At 39.5% G+C, this 19,874-nt stretch overlaps 1 protein-coding gene across 1 annotated transcript in view; it reads left to right on the forward strand.

Annotated features, from left to right (window-relative positions):
• Nucleotides 1-19,874, forward strand: part of LOC134567947 (fibronectin type III domain-containing protein 7-like) — an 88,681-nt gene that overhangs the window by 47,410 nt on the left and 21,397 nt on the right. Inside the window, exons 9-12 of the mRNA XM_063426116.1 lie at nt 2,029-2,286; nt 4,328-4,585; nt 7,902-8,159; nt 11,656-11,913. Coding sequence (XP_063282186.1) covers nt 2,029-2,286; nt 4,328-4,585; nt 7,902-8,159; nt 11,656-11,913 — 1,032 coding nt within the window. The remainder of the gene's footprint in view (nt 1-2,028; nt 2,287-4,327; nt 4,586-7,901; nt 8,160-11,655; nt 11,914-19,874) is intronic.

The following is a 19,874-nucleotide window of genomic DNA, read 5'->3' on the forward strand; positions in this document are numbered from 1 at the left end:
ACCATATAAATGGGGCATACACAAGCTGACGGTAGAAAGAGGGGGCAAGACGCACTCACTTACCTATCTGAATCCCGCCATCGTGAAGAGGACTGACGCATCAGCTTGTCCATCTCACCACACAAGCTCCATGTGAGCTCACTTTCTCTCTAGGTGTTAGCATGGACACTAAATATTGTTTGGTGGTTTTATGGTTTTTAAAAAAAAATTTGTATCTATCCTTTTAAGATCTTAATCTAAATTTGCTCCGTTAGTAGTAGCTACACTAGTTCTGCAGAGTTGTATACCCCCCCCCCCCCCCCATTTACATACCCACCGTGCCTAATACGACCAGCTGCTCCCACAAACAGGCAGACGCTGCGTGACACAGGCTGACAGCAACCACTTTTCATATTAGTTCTGATTTTGCTTTTAAAATTAGTACAATTCACTACCAATGACGGCAGACTGAGGACGAGAAAAGAGATATGACCATGACAGTATGTCATAGGTACTTCAAGCAGTCCCCCTCCCCTATTAACCCAGAGGACCGTAGGTTTTAACACCCTTTGAATACAGCTGACTACCCTTTCTGTACTGTACAAGTGAGATTATCATTTATATTATAAAACGCACTGTATAACTGATATGTTCTGTTACAATGCAATGACCAATGTTACACTGTTGATGACATGTCTTATGGCAAGTTGTGCACCTTACAAAGCACAACAAAAATAAAGAATTATATATTTAAAAAAAAACAAATAAAAAAGAACAACAACAAAGAATCAAATAGAACTTTGTTAATTTTGAAAAGTAATTACCAACAATTCTCCTGTTAGACAGTTAATTAAATACCCTCCGAATTCACAACGGCTGCTCAACTTGAATACCCTGACACATCAAACTCATAAAAAGTCAGAAATACGTAATTATTGTAGGTTTTTTTTCACTTTGCATGGTTTTGGTGAGTTCCATTAAGCAATAAACTACTGTTATGTAGGAATTTATTCATATGTTTAATATGAAGGTTGGTGGACCTACAAATTCCAATATTGTAACTTATGGATGAAATAAAGCTTGAATTAATAGTAGGTTTTTAGGTTGTTTTTTGTTTTAATTAAGAATGAGGGAATTTTTCAAGCAGGGAAAGAACAATGCGCATTGCACTTCAGAATACAAAAGTACTTTTTAGGCCAGATACTAGCATAGAGCGTGTTTCCCAATAATTTTGTGGATCAAGTCACATGTTAGCGAAACAGGTTTCGTAGTGTGTTTTGGAATTTTTGAACAGACAAAAATTCCAAAGTTTATCAACGAATTAATCTTCCCTGATGGCTTATAGTATCGCAACAAATGCACAAGTATTTTCAACATACACTCGTTTGTAATGGTAATCAGTGAGGTGCAAAACAAAGGAAAAAAGTGGCAGGGTTGGTATACAATTCACAGTTTATCTGTTCTCAACTAATTTTCATTTTTATAATTTGTAGTAGGTACACTTAGTAGTCATTGCAGAAGTGTTGGAGATCCATAGTGACATTAGTGTGTAAAAAATGTTGAAAATGCCCTGCACAAACAGTGACTCATTAGATTATGTAATTTATTTCATTTTTAGCATTCCACAGTGCTGGATGCATTAAGTAAAGGATAAAAAAACATTAGTCTGACATTCTGACAACTTATACAGTGACTTGTGAGATTTCTGCCCTAGGTAAAGAATGACTGTGTTGGATAGAGAGTTGATATTGTGGAAGGATGAGTGTGACAATGAAGACAATAGACTGCTTAGTAAGACTCTTTGAAGTGATTACTTTTAAAGCAAGATTGGAAAATAGAATTAGAGGAAGATAGTCAAAGTTTATGAAGTAATGACTTCTATGGGTAATGGGCAGCTCGGAATGGAAGTGGGATAGAGAGTATTTGATAAGAGACATGGAGAACGTCGCTGGAAGAGCAGTGAGACAGTCGTGTAGCATTGGTAATGTCAGAGACAACAAGATTAAACTGTATTTTTGATGAATAATTTTTGCACATTTTTCAACACAGCACCATGTCAGCCACAAGACCTAATCGAAAACGTAGACTGTGAAAGCAACAATGCCTCTTTATCTTGGTCAGCAAGCATAGGGGCAGTCTATTACTTGGCCAGTCTATCTGGAAATGGGACAACTGCATATTGCAACACAACAGACACCAGCTGCTCATTCCCTGCCTTGACCTGTGGCCAGAGTTACAACGCATCTGTGGTCGCCTTGGACAACAAGTGCAGGAGCGTCTCCTCTGCTACAACCACATTTGATACAGGTAACAATATTGGGACCATAATGTGATATTGGGCATTTACAAGTTTTCCAAGACTTGAAATACTCCAAGACATATTGCCTCAATGTGGTGGAAATTGGAAATTCTCAGTAACAATCCTAATACGCCAATTTAAAAATGCAGCATGATTATATAAAGAATGCAGAAATGACTTGAACTGGTTCATTGCAAATTCAAAAGTAAAGTTACTTGCCAGCAGGGGTGAATTTCCACTTGCCAGGGCTACAATTAAAGCCCTACTGATAACATATCCCATCGAAAATACATTATTTTAACGTAAACAAATGCAATTTTCTAGCCTTTCATTCAAATAATTGTACAGCTCATCTTTACACTTTTCTAGTTCTGTAATATCCTTATTTTAAAAACATTGCTTAAAATTGCACGGCATAATCCAGCTTGGGTCTTACCATTGATATAGAAATATTAGTAGTTTGCAGTTTTTAAGTGCAGGAGTGTCTTATCTGCTACAACCACATTTGATACAGGTAACAAAATCACCCAGATAATTTACAGGCTTTCCAAGTTAAGGTCCTGAAAGTAACTAAACTAAACTTGAAACACTGTAAAACATATTGCTTCAGTGTGATGGAAATGAGGAACTCTTGTTAAGAATTCAAACACGGAGGAAAAGCACAATTTAGAAATATAACTTTTTATTTAGTTAGGACCAACTCTACAAATGTAATGAACTTGGGGCATTTGTATTTTTGTAATCATATTTACATGCAGTATTATAGATGCATACCTATATACACACACACAATATAAGATGCATAGTTACATAGTTACATAGCTGAAAAGAGACTTGCGTCCATCAAGGTCAGCCTTCCTCAATAGGTTTTTGCTATTGATCCAAAAGAAGGCAAAAAACCTAGTCTGAAGCGCTTCCAATTTTGCAACAAACTAGGAAAAAATTCCTTCTTGACCCCAAAATAGCAGTCAGATATCTCCTTGGATCAAGCAGCTCTTACCCCACTAATTAGAAATTATATCCTGTATGTTATGTTTTTGGAAGTATTATCCAATTGCAGTTTAAACATCTGTACGGACTCTGATAAAACCAGCTCTTCGGGCAGAGGATTCCATATTCTTATTGCCCTTACTGTAAAAAAACATTTTCTTTGCCTTAGATGAAATCTAATTTCTTCCAGCCTAAATGTATGACCTTGTGTCCTACGTATAGCCCTGTTTATGAATAGATTTCCAGATAATGGTTCATACTGGCCCACGAATATATTTGTATAATGTTATCATATCCCCTCTCAGGCACCGTTTTTCCAAACTAAACAGATTTACATTTTTTAACCTTTCTTCAAAACTAAAATGCTCCATTCCTTTTATCAATTTTGTAGCTCGTCTCTGCACTTTTTCTAGTGCCATGAAATCTTTCTTTAGAACAGGTGCCCAAAATTGCACAGCATATTCAAGGTGTGGTCTTACCAGCGATTTATAAAGAGGCAAAATTATATTTTCATCCCGAGAATTTATGCACCTATTTATACATGACAAAACATGACTGGCCTTAGCAACTGCAGATTGACATTGCATATTGCTGCCTAATTTGTTGTCTATAACAATTCCTAAATCCTTCTCATGTGTGGTTAGCCCTAGTTCACTACCATTTAGGGTGTAAATTGCTTGTGCATTCTTAACCCCGAAGTGCATAACTTTGCATTTCTCTATGTTAAATTTCATCTGCCATTTTAGTGCCCTGTCCCCCAATCTATCCAAATCCCTCTGAAGCAAAGCAATATCCATGCAGTTAGTGAAAACACATTACAAAACAATTCATGAATGATTTTTTAAAACCAGCACACGGGACTGTGTGATATCTACCATTTCTTATATATTTATTTGAAAATAGTTGGAGAGCCAAAAGAATGTGAAATGTGTTGCTCAGTCATTTATTGGATTTATTTTTCTTTTGTGTGAGGGGTTATATGATAGGTTAATTTACATAATAGCTACAAAGTGAAAATCCCCATATTTTCTAATAATGATAATTTCTTTAATGACACAGCTCCATGCCGGCCTCAGAACTTGGCAACTGAGTTTGACTGCAACACCCAGATAGCTGCCCTGTTGTGGGATAAAAGTGATGGAGCCTGGCTATACAACATAACAATACACAGCGCCACGGAGGGAACGTTCTCCTATTCCACTGCTGACAACTTCTTTAATGAATTATTGTACTGTGGGCAAACCTACAGCTTTACTGTTTCAGCAGTGGGAGGAACATGTAACAGCTCCAGAAGCCTCACCCATTATCAAACGTCAGGTACTGAATATTGTAATAACTTAAGTTGTTCACAAGTTTTTGAATAAGCTGCAGTATTTGGAGTTGAAAACATAAGATGACCTGTAGATATTCACTGGTAGCTGCTGTTAGGAGTGAATACAAGATTCCAAAGCATTGGCGGATCCAGGGGGGGGGCAACGGGGCAATTGCCCCCCCCCGAGATTCTCCCCTGCCGGCTAGTGCAGGGCTGGCATTGCCCAAGCGCCAGCCCTGCAATGTGCCTGCGGACCGGGGAGGGAGATCAGTAATCTCCCTCCCCGGTCCGCAGGCACATTACTGACAGCCGACCGGAAGGGGAGGGAGAGAGGACCCGGGAGCTGTTACCAGCAGCTCCTCCGGGTCCTCCTCTCGCGAGATTTGGAGCGTTGCCGCGGTTACCACGGCAACGCTCCAAATCTCGCGAGAGTGAACTCTAGCCCTGGAGCGCGGGCTAGAGTTCACTGGAACCACTGGACCACCAGGGATTCCCCACTGGGACCACCAGGGATCCAGAAATGTCCCCCCTCCTCCTCAATAAAGGTAAGAAGGGAGGGGGGACATAAATATATTTTATTAAATACATTTTTTGTTTTTTTTAATTAAAAAGCCTCCCTTCCCTCCTCCCCTCCCCCCATACACACTGCCCCACATACACTGCCCCCATACACATTGCCCAACATACACTGCCCCCATACACATTGCCCAACATACACTGCCCCCATACACACACTGACCCCATACACACACTACACACACTGACCCCATACACACACTACACACACTGACCCCATACACACACTGACCCCATACACACACTACACACACTGACCCCATACACACACTAACCCCATACACACACTGACCCCATACACACACTGACCCCAAACACACACTGACCCCATACACACACTGACCCCAAACACACACTGACCCCATACACACACTACACACACTGACCCCATACACACACTGACCCCATACACACACTGACCCCAAACACACACTGACCCCATACACACACTACACACACTGACCCCATACACACACTGACCCCATACACCCACTACACACACTGACCCCACACACACACTGACCCCACACACACACTACACACACTGACCCCACACACACACTGACCCCACACACACACTGACCCCATACATACACACACTGCCCCCATACACACAAACACTGCCCCCATACACACAAACACTGCCCCCATACACACAAACACTGTCCCCATACACACACTGTCCCCATACACACACTGACCCCATACACACACTGACCCCATACACACACTGACCCACAAACACTGCCCCACATACAAACACTACACACACTGACCCCATACACACACTGACCCCATACACACACTGCCCCCACATACAAACACTGCCCCACAAACACTGCCCCCATACACACACTGCCCCACAAACACTGTCCCCATACAACACTGTCCCACAAACACTGTCCCCATACAACACTGTCCAACAAACACTGTCCCCATACACACTGCCCCACAAACACTGCTCCATACACATACTGCCCTGCACACACTGCACACCTATACACACACAGTGCCCTACACACACTGCTGCCCCCCCATACACACATTGCCCCAAACACACACACACGACCCCCCATACACACTGCCCCACACATACATACAGTGCCCCCCCATACACACACTGCCCCACACAGACATACAGTGCCCCCATACACACACTGCCCCCTAACACACACACTGCCACCCTTACGCACTCACACTCACTTCACCGCTCACACACACACTGCACCTTTCACACACACTTCACCCCTAACACACACCACTTCTCCTATGCCCTATATCCCAGCAGACCCCAGGTAAGTTGTCAAACTGTTCTTAAACGGTATGACTACTTACTCTGGGGTGGGATCCTGGCACTACTGGCACCATAACTACTACACTGAGCTGTAGTGGTTATTGTGCTAGGATTATTTTTTTTAAATAATCTACAAGTGCCCCTCCCGAGATCAGGCTCTGGATCCGCCACTGTTCCAAAGACAATTGTAGATTATGCTGGTTTTAGTGTAGATATAATCTTAATTTTATTTAGGACAGGAGACTTCACATTTTGCTTAACTTTCTTTACTAAAACTCCATAGAAGCACAAGTTTAACTAGAAACAGAAACAACCAATCAGAAAACAACAGAGGTAATAAGACTCCCTCCCTCTGATGACTCATCCTCTTTCATGCTGTGAAAGAATCGAACAGGAACAGATGACCAATTGAAACTGGGTGAATCCATTGGGAAGTAATCAACAGGGAAATCCAGCAAATTTCCATAGGCAACAGGATAAGGCCTTAGGCATGACATCTGTGAGGAACTTAAAACTGAAACGAGAGAACAGAGTAAAAAAAACAAGGTTTAATCTAAGAAATGGACTTGAAAAACGACATGGAAGTCATACATGTATAATCCATGAATATAATATCATAGAATTAATCACAGACACATCCGATGACCAATAAAATATTATAGTAAGATACTATAAGATTAGATATTGTATAGTATACCTACCACTTTGAAAATCCAATGCTAAATAACCTGGGTATGGAGAAAATAGGAGGGAATTAAATTAAGCTTATATGTACACTAAAGCTAGCATAATCTACAATTTTATTACATGACAGGAGGCTTCATATTTTGCTGCTTTAATGCTTAGTCAGCAACGCTAGAAAGGCATGTTCAGTAGGACAAAGGTAGAAATGTCAGATAGTATCTTCACAAGACCAATCTGTTGTTCGGAGAATGTCCTGCGGGGAGGCCCCGGCCATTAAAGACCCGAACGCCGCCTCTACCCTGTTCGAGTGTGCTCTGAAGATAGACTCAATACCTGCTAGGGATATCAAACGAGCCAAAGTAATAGATGAAACTGGGCCGTGAGGTCGAACATAGGAGATTAACAGTTGAGAAGAATGAGAGAGTCGAAGAGATGCGGTGACTTCTGTCATAGAGAGTATTTAATAAGAGAGGTGGAGAACATAAGTTGTTAGAAGAGCTGTGAGAAACAGTTGTGTAGAATTGGTAATAAATGTAATGGACTACAACAATATTGTTTTTTTGATGACTAATTTCTACTCACTTTTTTATCACAAAACAAAAAAAATGAGCTGTGGCCTTTCTCAAACCCCCATGTGTATTTAAATAACTGTGTGATTTTATTTTTATACCACTGCAGTGACTGATTAATATTAGAGCCGTTGCTGCCACCTAAACGTAGTAGTGAAGCTAATTTCTGTGTTTTTATTTACTTATCTTTTAACACAGCTCCATGCCATCCTCAAGACCTTATCGAACGCTTAGACTGTGAAAGCAACAATGCCTCTTTATCTTGGTCTGAGAGCGGAGGGGCAGTTTATTACTTGGCCAGTCTATCTGGAAATGGGACAACTGTGTATTGCAACACAACAGACACCAGCTGCTCATTCCCTGCCTTGACCTGTGGTCAGAGTTACAACGCATCAGTGGTCACCATGGACAACAAGTGCAGGAGTGTCTTATCTGCTACAACCACATTTGATACAGGTAACAAAATCACCCAGATAATTTACAGGCTTTCCAAGTTAATGTTCTGAAAGTAGCTAAACTAAACTTGAAACAGTGTAAAACATATTGCATCAGCGCGATGGAAATGAGGAACTCTCGTTAAGAATCCTAACATGGAGGAAAAGCACAATTTAGAAATATAACTTTTCATTTAGTTAGGACCAACTTTACAAATGTAATTTTGTTTTTGTAAATAATGCAAAAATATGACAAACTGCTCTATTGCAGGTTTAAAAAATATGGAACGAGAAGAATAATACGTTATGGTTTACATAAATCTGAATTTTAAATATAAAAATCGAACTCTAGGATTTACAGTCACTCCTCCAGTGTTTAAACCTCTATTTAACCATATATAACATATAGTGTATATTTGTAAAATAGAAAGAAAAAATACATAAAATATATATAATATAAAAAAACTAAATATATAAGAAATATACAAATATAACATATAATATAAAAAATAAATAATAATAATATATATAGAAATATACCATATAAGATTTTTAAAAAAAACCAAATGGGCGCAGCCAACTGCCGATCGAGCCGGACGCACACTGTGGGAGCTCCGGACCAATAACCTTGCTAAAGGCTGTAATCGGCCGCCAGAACCACAACCGGTGCCCAGAGACAGGATCTACCTGCACCTCACACGATGGAGAAATGCTCCAAAAAACTCCGGGCCGATAGGAGCCCGGGAACCCGAGATATCGGCACGTTCCTGCAGCAGCCGACCAGGCCCGCACCAGCAAAGATGGCGCCGGAAACGGCCTCCACCTCAGACTCATCTGATGCAGAAAACTTACCGGAGGAACTATCTACCTTCCCAGAGGTACTTACTACCACCCACCAGCTTTCAAAAGAGGGAGATACTGGCCCCTCAACTAAAGCAGATATCAAAGCCCTTTTGCATGAGATAAGGGCCATGTTCCAAGCAGATGTGGCTTGGGTGAGGGAAGAAATGGCTACCCGCACTGACAGGATTATCAGATTGGAGGATGACATGGACATGACGAAAGTGGCCCAAACAGCCACAGATAATGCCCTAGGCTCACTGCAGAAGATCCATGAGGACGTGCTCAACCGCTTTGCTAATATGGAGGACAGGATGAAAGCAAGAAACGTGAGAATTAGGGGAGTCCCTGAGATCATAACTGCTGGAGAACTGCCACATTTTATCCGGAGACTCCTTGCTACACTGCTCCACCCAAAGCAGGCGAAACAAGTTGTTATGGACCACTGCTTCCGACTACCTAAGGCCCCCAGAGCCCCTCCAGAGTCATCAAGAGACATTCTTGTAAAGCTTGTCCAGGACTCAGACAGAGGCGCTATTCTGACAGCAACCAAAGATACCCCCAGCACTACCTTTGAGGTGCACCAACTGACATTTAATAGGGACATATCCCGCCATACCATCACCTGGCGACGGTCACTACGCCAACTCACCCAGCACCTCCAGGAAAGCAAAGTACCATATAAATGGGGCATACACAAGCTGACGGTAGAAAGAGGGGGCAAGACGCACTCACTTACCTATCTGAATCCCACCATCGTGAAGAGGACTGACGCATCAGCTTGTCCATCTCACCACACAAGCTCCATGTGAGCTCACTTTCTCTCTAGGTGTAAGCATGGACACTAAATATTGTTTGGTGGTTTTATGGTTTTTACATTTTTTTTTGTATCTATCCTTTTAAGATCTTAATCTAAATATGCTCCGTTAGTAGTAGCTACACTAGTTCTGCAGAGTTGTATACCCCCCCCCCCATTTACCTACCCACCGTGCCTAATACGACCAGCTGCTCCCACAAACAGGCAGACGCTGCGTGACACAGGCTGACAGCAACCACTTTTCATATTAGTTCTGATTTTGCTTTTAAAATTAGTACAATTCACTACCAATGACGGCAGACCGAGGACGAGAAAAGAGATATGACCATGACAGTATGTCATAGGTACTTCAAGCAGTCCCCCTCCCCTATTAACCCAGAGGACCGTAGGTTTTAACACCCTTTGAATACAGCTGACTACCCTTTCTGTACTGTACAAGTGAGATTATCATTTATATTATAAAACGCACTGTATAACTGATATGTTCTGTTACAATGCAATGACCAATGTTACACTGTTGATGACATGTCTTATGGCAAGTTGTGCACCTTACAAAGCACAACAAAAATAAAGAATTATATATAAAAAAAAAAAAAAAAGAACAACAACAAAGAATCAAATAGAACTTTGTTAATTTTGAAAAGTAATTACCAACAATTCTCCTGTTAGACAGTTAATTAAATACCCTCCGAATTCACAACCCTGACACATCAAACTCATAAAAAGTCAGAAATACGTAATTATTGTGGGTTTTTTTTCACTTTGCATGGTTTTGGTGAGTTCCATTAAGCAATAAACTACTGTTATGTAGGAATTTATTCATATGTTTAATATGAAGGTTGGTGGACCTACAATATTGTAACTTATGGATGAAATAAAGCTTGAATTAATAGTAGGTTTTTAGGTTGTTTTTTGTTTTAATTAAGAATGAGGGAATTTTTCAAGCAGGGAAAGAACAATGCGCATTGCACTTCAGAATACAAAAGGACTTTTTAGGCCAGATACTAGCATAGAGCGTGTTTCCCAATAATTTTGTGGATCAAGTCACATGTTAGCGAAACAGGTTTCGTAGTGTGTTTTGGAATTCTTAAAAAGACAAAAAGTCCAAGGAATCAACGAATTAATCTTCACCGATGGAATTTACGTGTTGTAATAACTGACAACCTTTATGCACAAGTATTTTCAACATACACTTGTTTGTAATGGTAATCAGTGAGGTGCAAAACAAAGGAAAAAAGTGGCAGGGTTGGTATACAATTCACAGTTTATCTGTTCTCAACTAATTTTCATTTTGATAATTTGTAGTAGGTACACTTAGTAGTCATTGCAGAAGTGTTGGAGATCCATAGTGACATTAGTGTGTAAAAAATGTTGAAAATGCCCTGCACAAACAGTGACTCATTAGATGATGTAATTTATTTCATTTTTAGCATCCCACAGTGCTGGATGCATTAAGTAAAGGATAAAAAAACATTAGTCTGACATTCTGACAACTTATACAGTGACTTGTGAGATTTCTGCCCTAGGTAAAGAATGACTGTGTTGGATAGAGAGTTGATATTGTGGAAGGATGAGTGTGTCGATGAAGACAATAGACTGCTTAGTAAGACTCTTTAAAGTGATTACTTTTAAAGCAAGATTGGAAAATAGAATTAGAGGAAGATAGTCAAAGTTTATGAAGTAATGACTTCTATGGGTAATGGGCAGCTCGGAATGGAAGTGGGATAGAGAGTATTTGATAAGAGACATGGAGAACGTCGCTGGAAGAGCAGTGAGACAGTCGTGTAGCATTGGTAATGTCAGAGACAACAAGATTAAACTGTATTTTTGATGAATAATTTTTGCACATTTTTCAACACAGCACCATGTCAGCCACAAGACCTAATCGAAAACGTAGACTGTGAAAGCAACAATGCCTCTTTATCTTGGTCAGCAAGCATAGGGGCAGTCTATTACTTGGCCAGTCTATCTGGAAATGGGACAACTGCATATTGCAACACAACAGACACCAGCTGCTCATTCCCTGCCTTGACCTGTGGCCAGAGTTACAACGCATCTGTGGTCGCCTTGGACAACAAGTGCAGGAGCGTCTCCTCTGCTACAACCACATTTGATACAGGTAACAATATTGAGACCATAATGTGATATTGGGCATTTACAAGTTTTCCAAGACTTTAAATACTCCAAGACATATTGCCTCAATGTGGTGGAAATTGGAAATTCTCAGTAACAATTCTAATACGCCAATTTAAAAATGCAGCATGATTATATAAAGAATGCAGAAATGACTTGAACTGGTTCATGTCAAATTCAAAAGTAAAGTTACTTGCCAGCAGGGGTGAATTTCTACTTGCCAGGGCTACAATTAAAGCCCTACTGGTAACATATCCCCTCTAAAAAAAAAAATTATTTTAACGTAAACAAATGCAATTTTCTAGCCTTTCATTCAAATAATTGTACAGCTCATCTTTACACTTTTCTAGTTCTGTAATATCCTTATTTTAAAAACATTGCTTAAAATTGCACGGCGTAATCAAGCTTGGGTCTTACAATTGATATATAAATATTAGTAGTCTACAGTTTTTAAGTGCAGGAGTGTCTTATCTGCTACAACCACATTTGATACAGGTAACAAAATCTCCCATATAATTTGCAGGCTTTCCAAGTTAAGGTCCTGAAAGTAGCTAAACTAAACTTGAAACACTGTAAAACATATTGCTTCAGTGTGCTGGAAATGAGGAACTCTTGTTAAGAATTCAAACATGGAGGAAAAGCACAATTTAGAAATATAACTTTTTATTTAGTTAGGACCAACTTTACAAATGTAATGAACTTGGGGTATTTGTATTTTTTTAATCATATATACATGCAGTATTGTAGATGCATACCTATATGCACACACAATATAAGATGCATAGTTACATAGTTACATAGCTGAAAAGAGACTTGCGCCCATCAAGTTCAGCCTTCCTCAGATATGTATTTGCTATTGATCCAAAAGAAGATAAAAAACCCAGTCTGAAGCACTTCCAATTTTGCAAAAAACTAGGAAACAAAATTCCATCTTGACCCCAAAAAGCAGTCAGATATCTCCTTGGATCAAGCAGCTATTACCCCACTAATTAGAAATGATATCGCTGTATGTTATGTTTCTGGAAGGATAAATAGCAGTCAGAGTTCTCCTTGGATCAAATAGCTATTACTCCACTAATTAGAAATTATATCCCTGTATGTTATGTTTTTGGAAGTATTTATCCAATTGCAGTTTAAACATCTGTACGGACTCTGATGAAACCACCTCTTCAGGCAGAGGATTCCATATTCTTATTGCCCTTACTGTAAAAAAACTTTTCTTTGCCTTAGATAAAATCTCCTTTCTTCCAGCCTAAATGTGTGACCTTGTGTCCTATGTATAGTCCTGTTTATGAATAGATTTCCAGATAATGGTTCATACTGGCCCACGAATATATTTGTATAATGTTATCATATCCCCTCTCAGGCACTGTTTTTCCAAACTAAACAGATTTACATTTTTTAACCTTTCTTCATAACTAATATGCTCCATTCCTTTTAGCAATTTTGTAGCTCGTCTCTGCACTTTTTCTAGTGCCATGATATCTTTCTTTAGAACAGGCCCCAAAATTGCACAGCATATTCAAGGTGAGGTCTTACCAGCGATTTAAAAAGTGGCAAAATTATATTTTCATCCCGAGAATTTATGCACCTATTTATACATGACAAAACATTACTGGCCTTAGCAAGTGCAGATTGACATTGCATATTGCTGCCTATTTTGTTGTCTATAACAATTCCCAAATCCTTCTCATGTGTGGTTATCCCTAGTTCACTACCATTTAGGGTGTAAATTGCTTGTGCATTCTTAACTCCGAGGTGCATAACTTTGCATTTCTGTACGTTAAATTTAATCTGCCATTTTAGTGCCCTGTCCCCCAATCTATCCAAATCCCTCTGAAGCACAGCAATATCCATGCAGTTAGTGAAAACACATTAAAAAACAATTCATGGATTATTTTTTAAAACCAGCACACGGGACTGTGTGATATCTACCATTTCTTATATATTTATTTGAAAATAGTTGGAGAGCCAAAAGAATGTGTAATGCGTTGCTCAGTCATTTATTGATTTATTTTTCTTTTGTGTGAGGGGTTATCTGCTATGACAGGTTAATTTACAAAATAGCTACAAAGTGAAATTCCCCATATTTTCTAATAATGATCATTTCTTACATGACACAGCTCCATGCCAGCCTCAGAATTTGGCAACTGAGTTTGACTGCAACACCCAGATAGCTGCCCTGTTGTGGGATAAAAGTGATGGAGCCTGGCTATACAACATAACAATACACAGCGCCAAGGAGGGAACGTTCTCCTATTCCACTGCTGACAACTTCTTTAATGAATTATTGTACTGTGGGCAAACGTACAGCTTTACTGTTTCAGCAGTGGGAGGAACATGTAACAGCTCCAGAAGCCTCACCCATTATCAAACGTCAGGTACTGAATATTGTAATAACTTAAGTTGTTCACAAGTTGTTGAATAAGCTGCAGTATTTGGAGTTGAAAACATAAGATGACCTGTAGATATTCACTGGTACCTGCTGTTAGGAGTGAATACAAGATTCCAAAGACAATTGTAGATTATGCTAGTTTTAGTGTAGATATAATCTTAATTTTATTTAGGACAGGAGACTTCACATTTTGCTTAACTTTCTTTACTAAAACTCCATAGAAGCACAAGTTTAACTAGAAACAGAAACAACCAATCAGAAAACAACAGAGGTAATAAGACTCCCTCCCTCTGATGACTCATCCTCTTTCATGCTGTGAAAGAATTGAACAGGAACAGATGACCAATTGAAACTGGGTAAATCCATTGGGAAGTAATCAACAGGAAAATCCAGTAAATTTCCATAGGCAACAGGATAAGGCCTTAGGCACGACATCTGTGAGGAACTTAAAACTGAAACAAGAGAACAGAGTAAAAAAAACAAGGTTTAATCTAAGAAATGGACTTGAAAAACGACATGGAAGTCATACATGTATAATCCATGAATATAATTTCATAGAATTAATCACAGACACATCCGATGACCAATAAAATATTATAGTAAGATACTAGAGGATTAGATATTGTATAGTATACCTACCACTTTGAAAATCCAATGCTAAATAACCTGGGTATGGAGAAAATAGGAGGGAATTAAATTAAGCTTATATGTACACTAAAGCTAGCATAATCTACAATGTTATTACATGACAGGAGGCTTCATATTTTGCTGCTTTAATGCTTAGTCAGCAACGCTAGAAAGGCATGTTCAGTAGGACAAAGGTAGAAATGTCAGATAGTATCTTCACAAGACCAATCTGTTGTTCGGAGAATGTCCTGCGGGGAGGCCCCGGCCATTAAAGACCCGAACGCCGCCTCTACCCTGTTCGAGTGTGCTCTGAAGATAGACTCAATACCTGCTAGGGATATCAAACGAGCCAAAGTAGTAGATGAAACTGGGCCGTGAGGTCGAACATAGGAGATTAACAGTTGAGAAGAATGAGAGAGTCGAAGAGATGCGGTGACTTCTGTCATAGAGAGTATTTAATAAGAGAGGTGGAGAACATAAGTTGTTAGAAGAGCTGTGAGAAACAGTTGTGTAGAATTAGTAATAAATGTAATGGACTACAACAATATTGTTTTTTTGATGACTAATTTCTACTCACTTTTTTATCACAAAACAAAAAAAATGAGCTGTGGCCTTTCTCAAACCCCCATGTGTATTTAAATAACTGTGTGATTTTATTTTTATACCACTGCAGTGACTGATGAATATTAGAGCCGTTGCTGCCACCTAAACGTAGTAGTGAAGCTAATTTCTGTGTTTTTATTTACTTTTCTTTTAACATAGCTCCATGCCATCCTCAAGACCTTATCGAACGCTTAGACTGTGAAAGCAACAATGCCTCTTTATCTTGGTCAGAGAGCGGAGGGGCAGTTTATTACTTGGCCAGTCTATCTGGAAATGGGACAACTGTGTATTGCAACACAACAGACACCAGCTGCTCATTCCCTGCCTTGACCTGTGGTCAGAGTTACAACGCATCAGTGGTCACCATGGACAACATGTGCAGGAGTGTCTTATCTGCTACAACCACATTTGATACAGGTAACAAAATCGCCCAGATAATTTACAGGCTTTCCAAGTTAAGGTCCTGAAAGTAGCTAAACTAAACTTGAAACAGTGTAAAACATATTGCATCAGTGTGATGGAAATGAGGAACTCTCGTTAAGAATCCTAACATGGAGGAAAAGCACAATCTAGAAATATTACTTTTTATTTAGTTAGGACCAACTTTACAAATGTAATTTTGTTTTTGTAAATAATGCAAAAATATGACAAACTGCTCTATTGCAGGTTTAAAAAATATGGAACGAGAAGAATAATACGTTATGGTTTACATAAATCTAAATTTTAAATATAAAAATCGAACTCTAGGATTTACAGTCACTCCTCCAGTGTTTTAACCTCTATTTAACCATATATATCTTCATTCCCAGATAGGTGAACTCGTTTTCTGCCCAACTACAATCATAACATTTACGCAGCCGTTCTTTTTTTATTATCCTGTAAATTAAGGGCCAGAATTATTGTTTTTTCTGAGTATAGTTTGTAGTTTGTAATACTCAGCGATCACCTCCATCAAGGACAGAGATTTCTCGACATCCGTAATAGTCAAAAGGATTTCACCAGCATACATGCTAACCTTATATTCCATCTGGGCAATGGGAAATCCATGGATATTGCCAACAGCTCTTATTTTTATTGCCAATATTTCTATTGATAATAAATACAATAATGGGGAAAGTGGACACCTCTGACATTGCCCAGATCGAACCAGCCAGCATGTATGTTTTGCCCAATAGTTCTAGCAATCGGAGCACTATATAAGGCTTTAATTTCTCTGCAGAAATAGTATCCGAATCCAAATAATTCAAGACTTTGAAACATAAACTCCCAGTCCACCCAGTCGAAAGCTTTTTCTGCATCTAATGCAATAATAATCAATTCTCTGTGTTCTTTGTTGGCCATGTCTAAGATATCGATTATACTACAGATGTTATTTATAGAGCTTCGACCGGGAACAAATACTATTTGATCTATGGAAACCAACAATTCTATAACTTGTTTAAGTCTGTCAGCCATAATGGATGCGAATATCTTAACGTCAGGGCCAGATTAAGAGCCCAGTGGGCCTGGTGCTGACAATTATGAGGGGCCTAATTACAGAATCTTATCAACCAAAAACACTAAAACAGTCATACCTCTCAAGCGTTATGTTTCTGGTGGAGATGGTGCCAGAGGAAAACTCATAGGTTGCAGCTATAAGAAAACGCAGATTCTCTTAAAATATGCTAATCTCTCTCTAATTAATGCTTTCATCTTTCAAGTAAATCCATTCCCCCTAACAGCAGTGTCCAGTGAAGCAGGAAGTCAATGGGTGTAAAAGAGTGGGCCACTGACACGAATCACGTGACTAGAACTGCCAAAAGGAGCGAAAATGCCCAAAAAGGGGGCAAGTCTGCCCAAAGAATTGGAAGGCCAGCCTGGCATCAGTGTCCATATGTATCACAGTGTCAGTGTCCCCATGTCACCCAGAACACTAGTCTCCCAGTGTCTGTGTCCTCATTACTCCCAGTGTCCCCATGTCTCAATGTGTCCTGTTTCACTAGGATACTAGGGGACACTGAGAGACATGGAGACACAGTGAGACATGGGGACACTGAGACACTTGGGACACATGGAGACACAGATGCTAGGGACACAGAGACATGGGGATGCAGACATTTGGGGACACTAAGACACTAGGGAGACTGAGAAACATGGGAACACAAACACTGGGAGACTAGAGAACACTGGGAAACATGGGGACACTGAGACACTAGGGACACTGGCTGGGAGGCATGGGGACACAGACACTTGGGGACACTGGGAGACATGGGGACACTGAAACATTTGGGGACACTGGGAGACATGGGAACACTACGGATACTGAGAGACATGGGGAAACTGAGACACTAGGGACACTAGCTGGGAGACATGGGGACATTTTGAGACATGGGGACACTGGGAGACATGGGGGCACTGGGAGCCAGGGGGACACTGAGACACTAGGGACACTGGGAGACTAGGGGAGACTGGGAGCCATGGGGACACTGAGACACTAGGGACACTGGCTGGGAGACATGGGGACACTGGAAGACATACTGTTTAATTAGTGTCTCTGTGTCCCAATGTGTCTTTCAATGTCCCTATGTCTCACAGTGTCCCCTAGTGTCTCAGTGTCCCCAGGTCTCCCAGTGTCCCATAGTGTCTCAGTGTCCCCAGCACACAATGCGGCGTCTAGGTATTCTATGTCTATGGTCTGAACTCTCTGTGCTGTGTAGCTCCTCCCTGTGGATCAGTGAGTAGAGAGAGGCAGGGAGGGATTTGCTGTAACTTCCTATCCCTGCCTCTCTCCACACACACTGACCCCTACTGGCCGGTGCTGGTATTGCAGAGTTATCTCTGTTTATACTGAGAAAAATATCTGTATTTGTATTGCGATATTACTGCAATAGTGACACAGCCAGGCAGCCTCAAATACCATCTGTGCCAGTAAAATACCAGTCAGTAGGAAAACCTAAGAGTAGGGTGTAAAAAATAGGCCTATTCCATGGGCCTGGGCCTGGCCCCTATGTTTATCCAGCCCTGCTTAACGTCCACATTAATAAGCGAAATCGGCCTATAATTTTTGGCATAAGCCGGATCCTTGTTGTGTATAGTAATAGGTAGAATGTTTGCTGGGGCTATTTGTAATTTAACAAATTTATAAAAATGTACTCCAAATCCATCTGGACTGGGGGCTTTCTTGTCTTTTATTGCTTCAATTGCACTTATAACCTTGTTAATCTGAATATTTTTATCTACGGTTGCTTTTTGATCTATACTGATTTTAGTTATTTGTATATCTTTTAGAAAGAGTTCCAAGTTTGCCGGATAATTTATAATATCTATTGAAACTTGAGCCAATATCCTTGGGAGCTCTGTAAATCTTATCTTTATGTATTATTTTTATCAATCCTATTGCTTGCCTGTTGTTTATTTCATTAGTTAGTGAACATTTTATCAACTCTATTGCTTTTTATATGCCAATTTTGTTTAATTCTTTCTAGATTTTTAGAGATTCTAATCATATTTAGTTCATTGATCGTGTCTTTAATTGATCTGATTTTACTAGCAGTTACTCTCGATGGTGTGATCTTATTAGTTTGTTCCATTTTATATAGCCTCAAATACACATCCGTAAGGGATCTTCCTCTCTCTTTATTGGCTTGTATCCCTAATGTAATCAAATGACCCCTAATCACAGCCTTATAAGCAATCCATCTGATACTAAGAACTGCCTCTTTATTTTTCTGAAAATAAAATTTTGTCATTTGGTAAATATATTCTCTGTTTGCAGCACTGTTCAGGATGGTCTCATTCCATCTCCACTGTCTTGTTTCTCTCTTTTGATTATCATTAATTTCCCAAATCATTATGATTTGTCCAATATACTGTTTTTATCAGAATTTTCTTAACACAGTTTACTAACTTAATATTACCCACTAGCATATCAATTCTTGCATAAGAACAGTGTCTATAGGAAAAATGGGTAAAATTAGTAAAATCATATTCTTGTGGGTAAAACAGTCGTCAAACATCATAAAGAGTTGCCTTTTTCAAAAGAGTGGAGAGAGCTTTTGATCTGTGGAGCAGTGCATCATCAATCCGTTTCCCAGATGGGGTCCTCTTATCTCATCCAGTATCTAAAACACAATTATAATCTTAATAAAATAATAATAAAAAATATTTCACAAGCAAAATCTTTTCCTATCCGTATCGCTACCCCTCTTTTCTTTCCTTTAATAGTATCAAAAGCAAGTTTGAACACAGCAATAAATATTCTTTTTAATACAAATAAAATAAATAAACCACTCTCAAAAGCTTTGATATTAAGCAAAATGTGCAATAAAGAAAAAATACCATCA

This window comes from Pelobates fuscus, chromosome 7 (genome assembly GCF_036172605.1).
Source record: "Pelobates fuscus isolate aPelFus1 chromosome 7, aPelFus1.pri, whole genome shotgun sequence".
NCBI classification, from domain to species: Eukaryota; Metazoa; Chordata; class Amphibia; order Anura; family Pelobatidae; genus Pelobates; species Pelobates fuscus.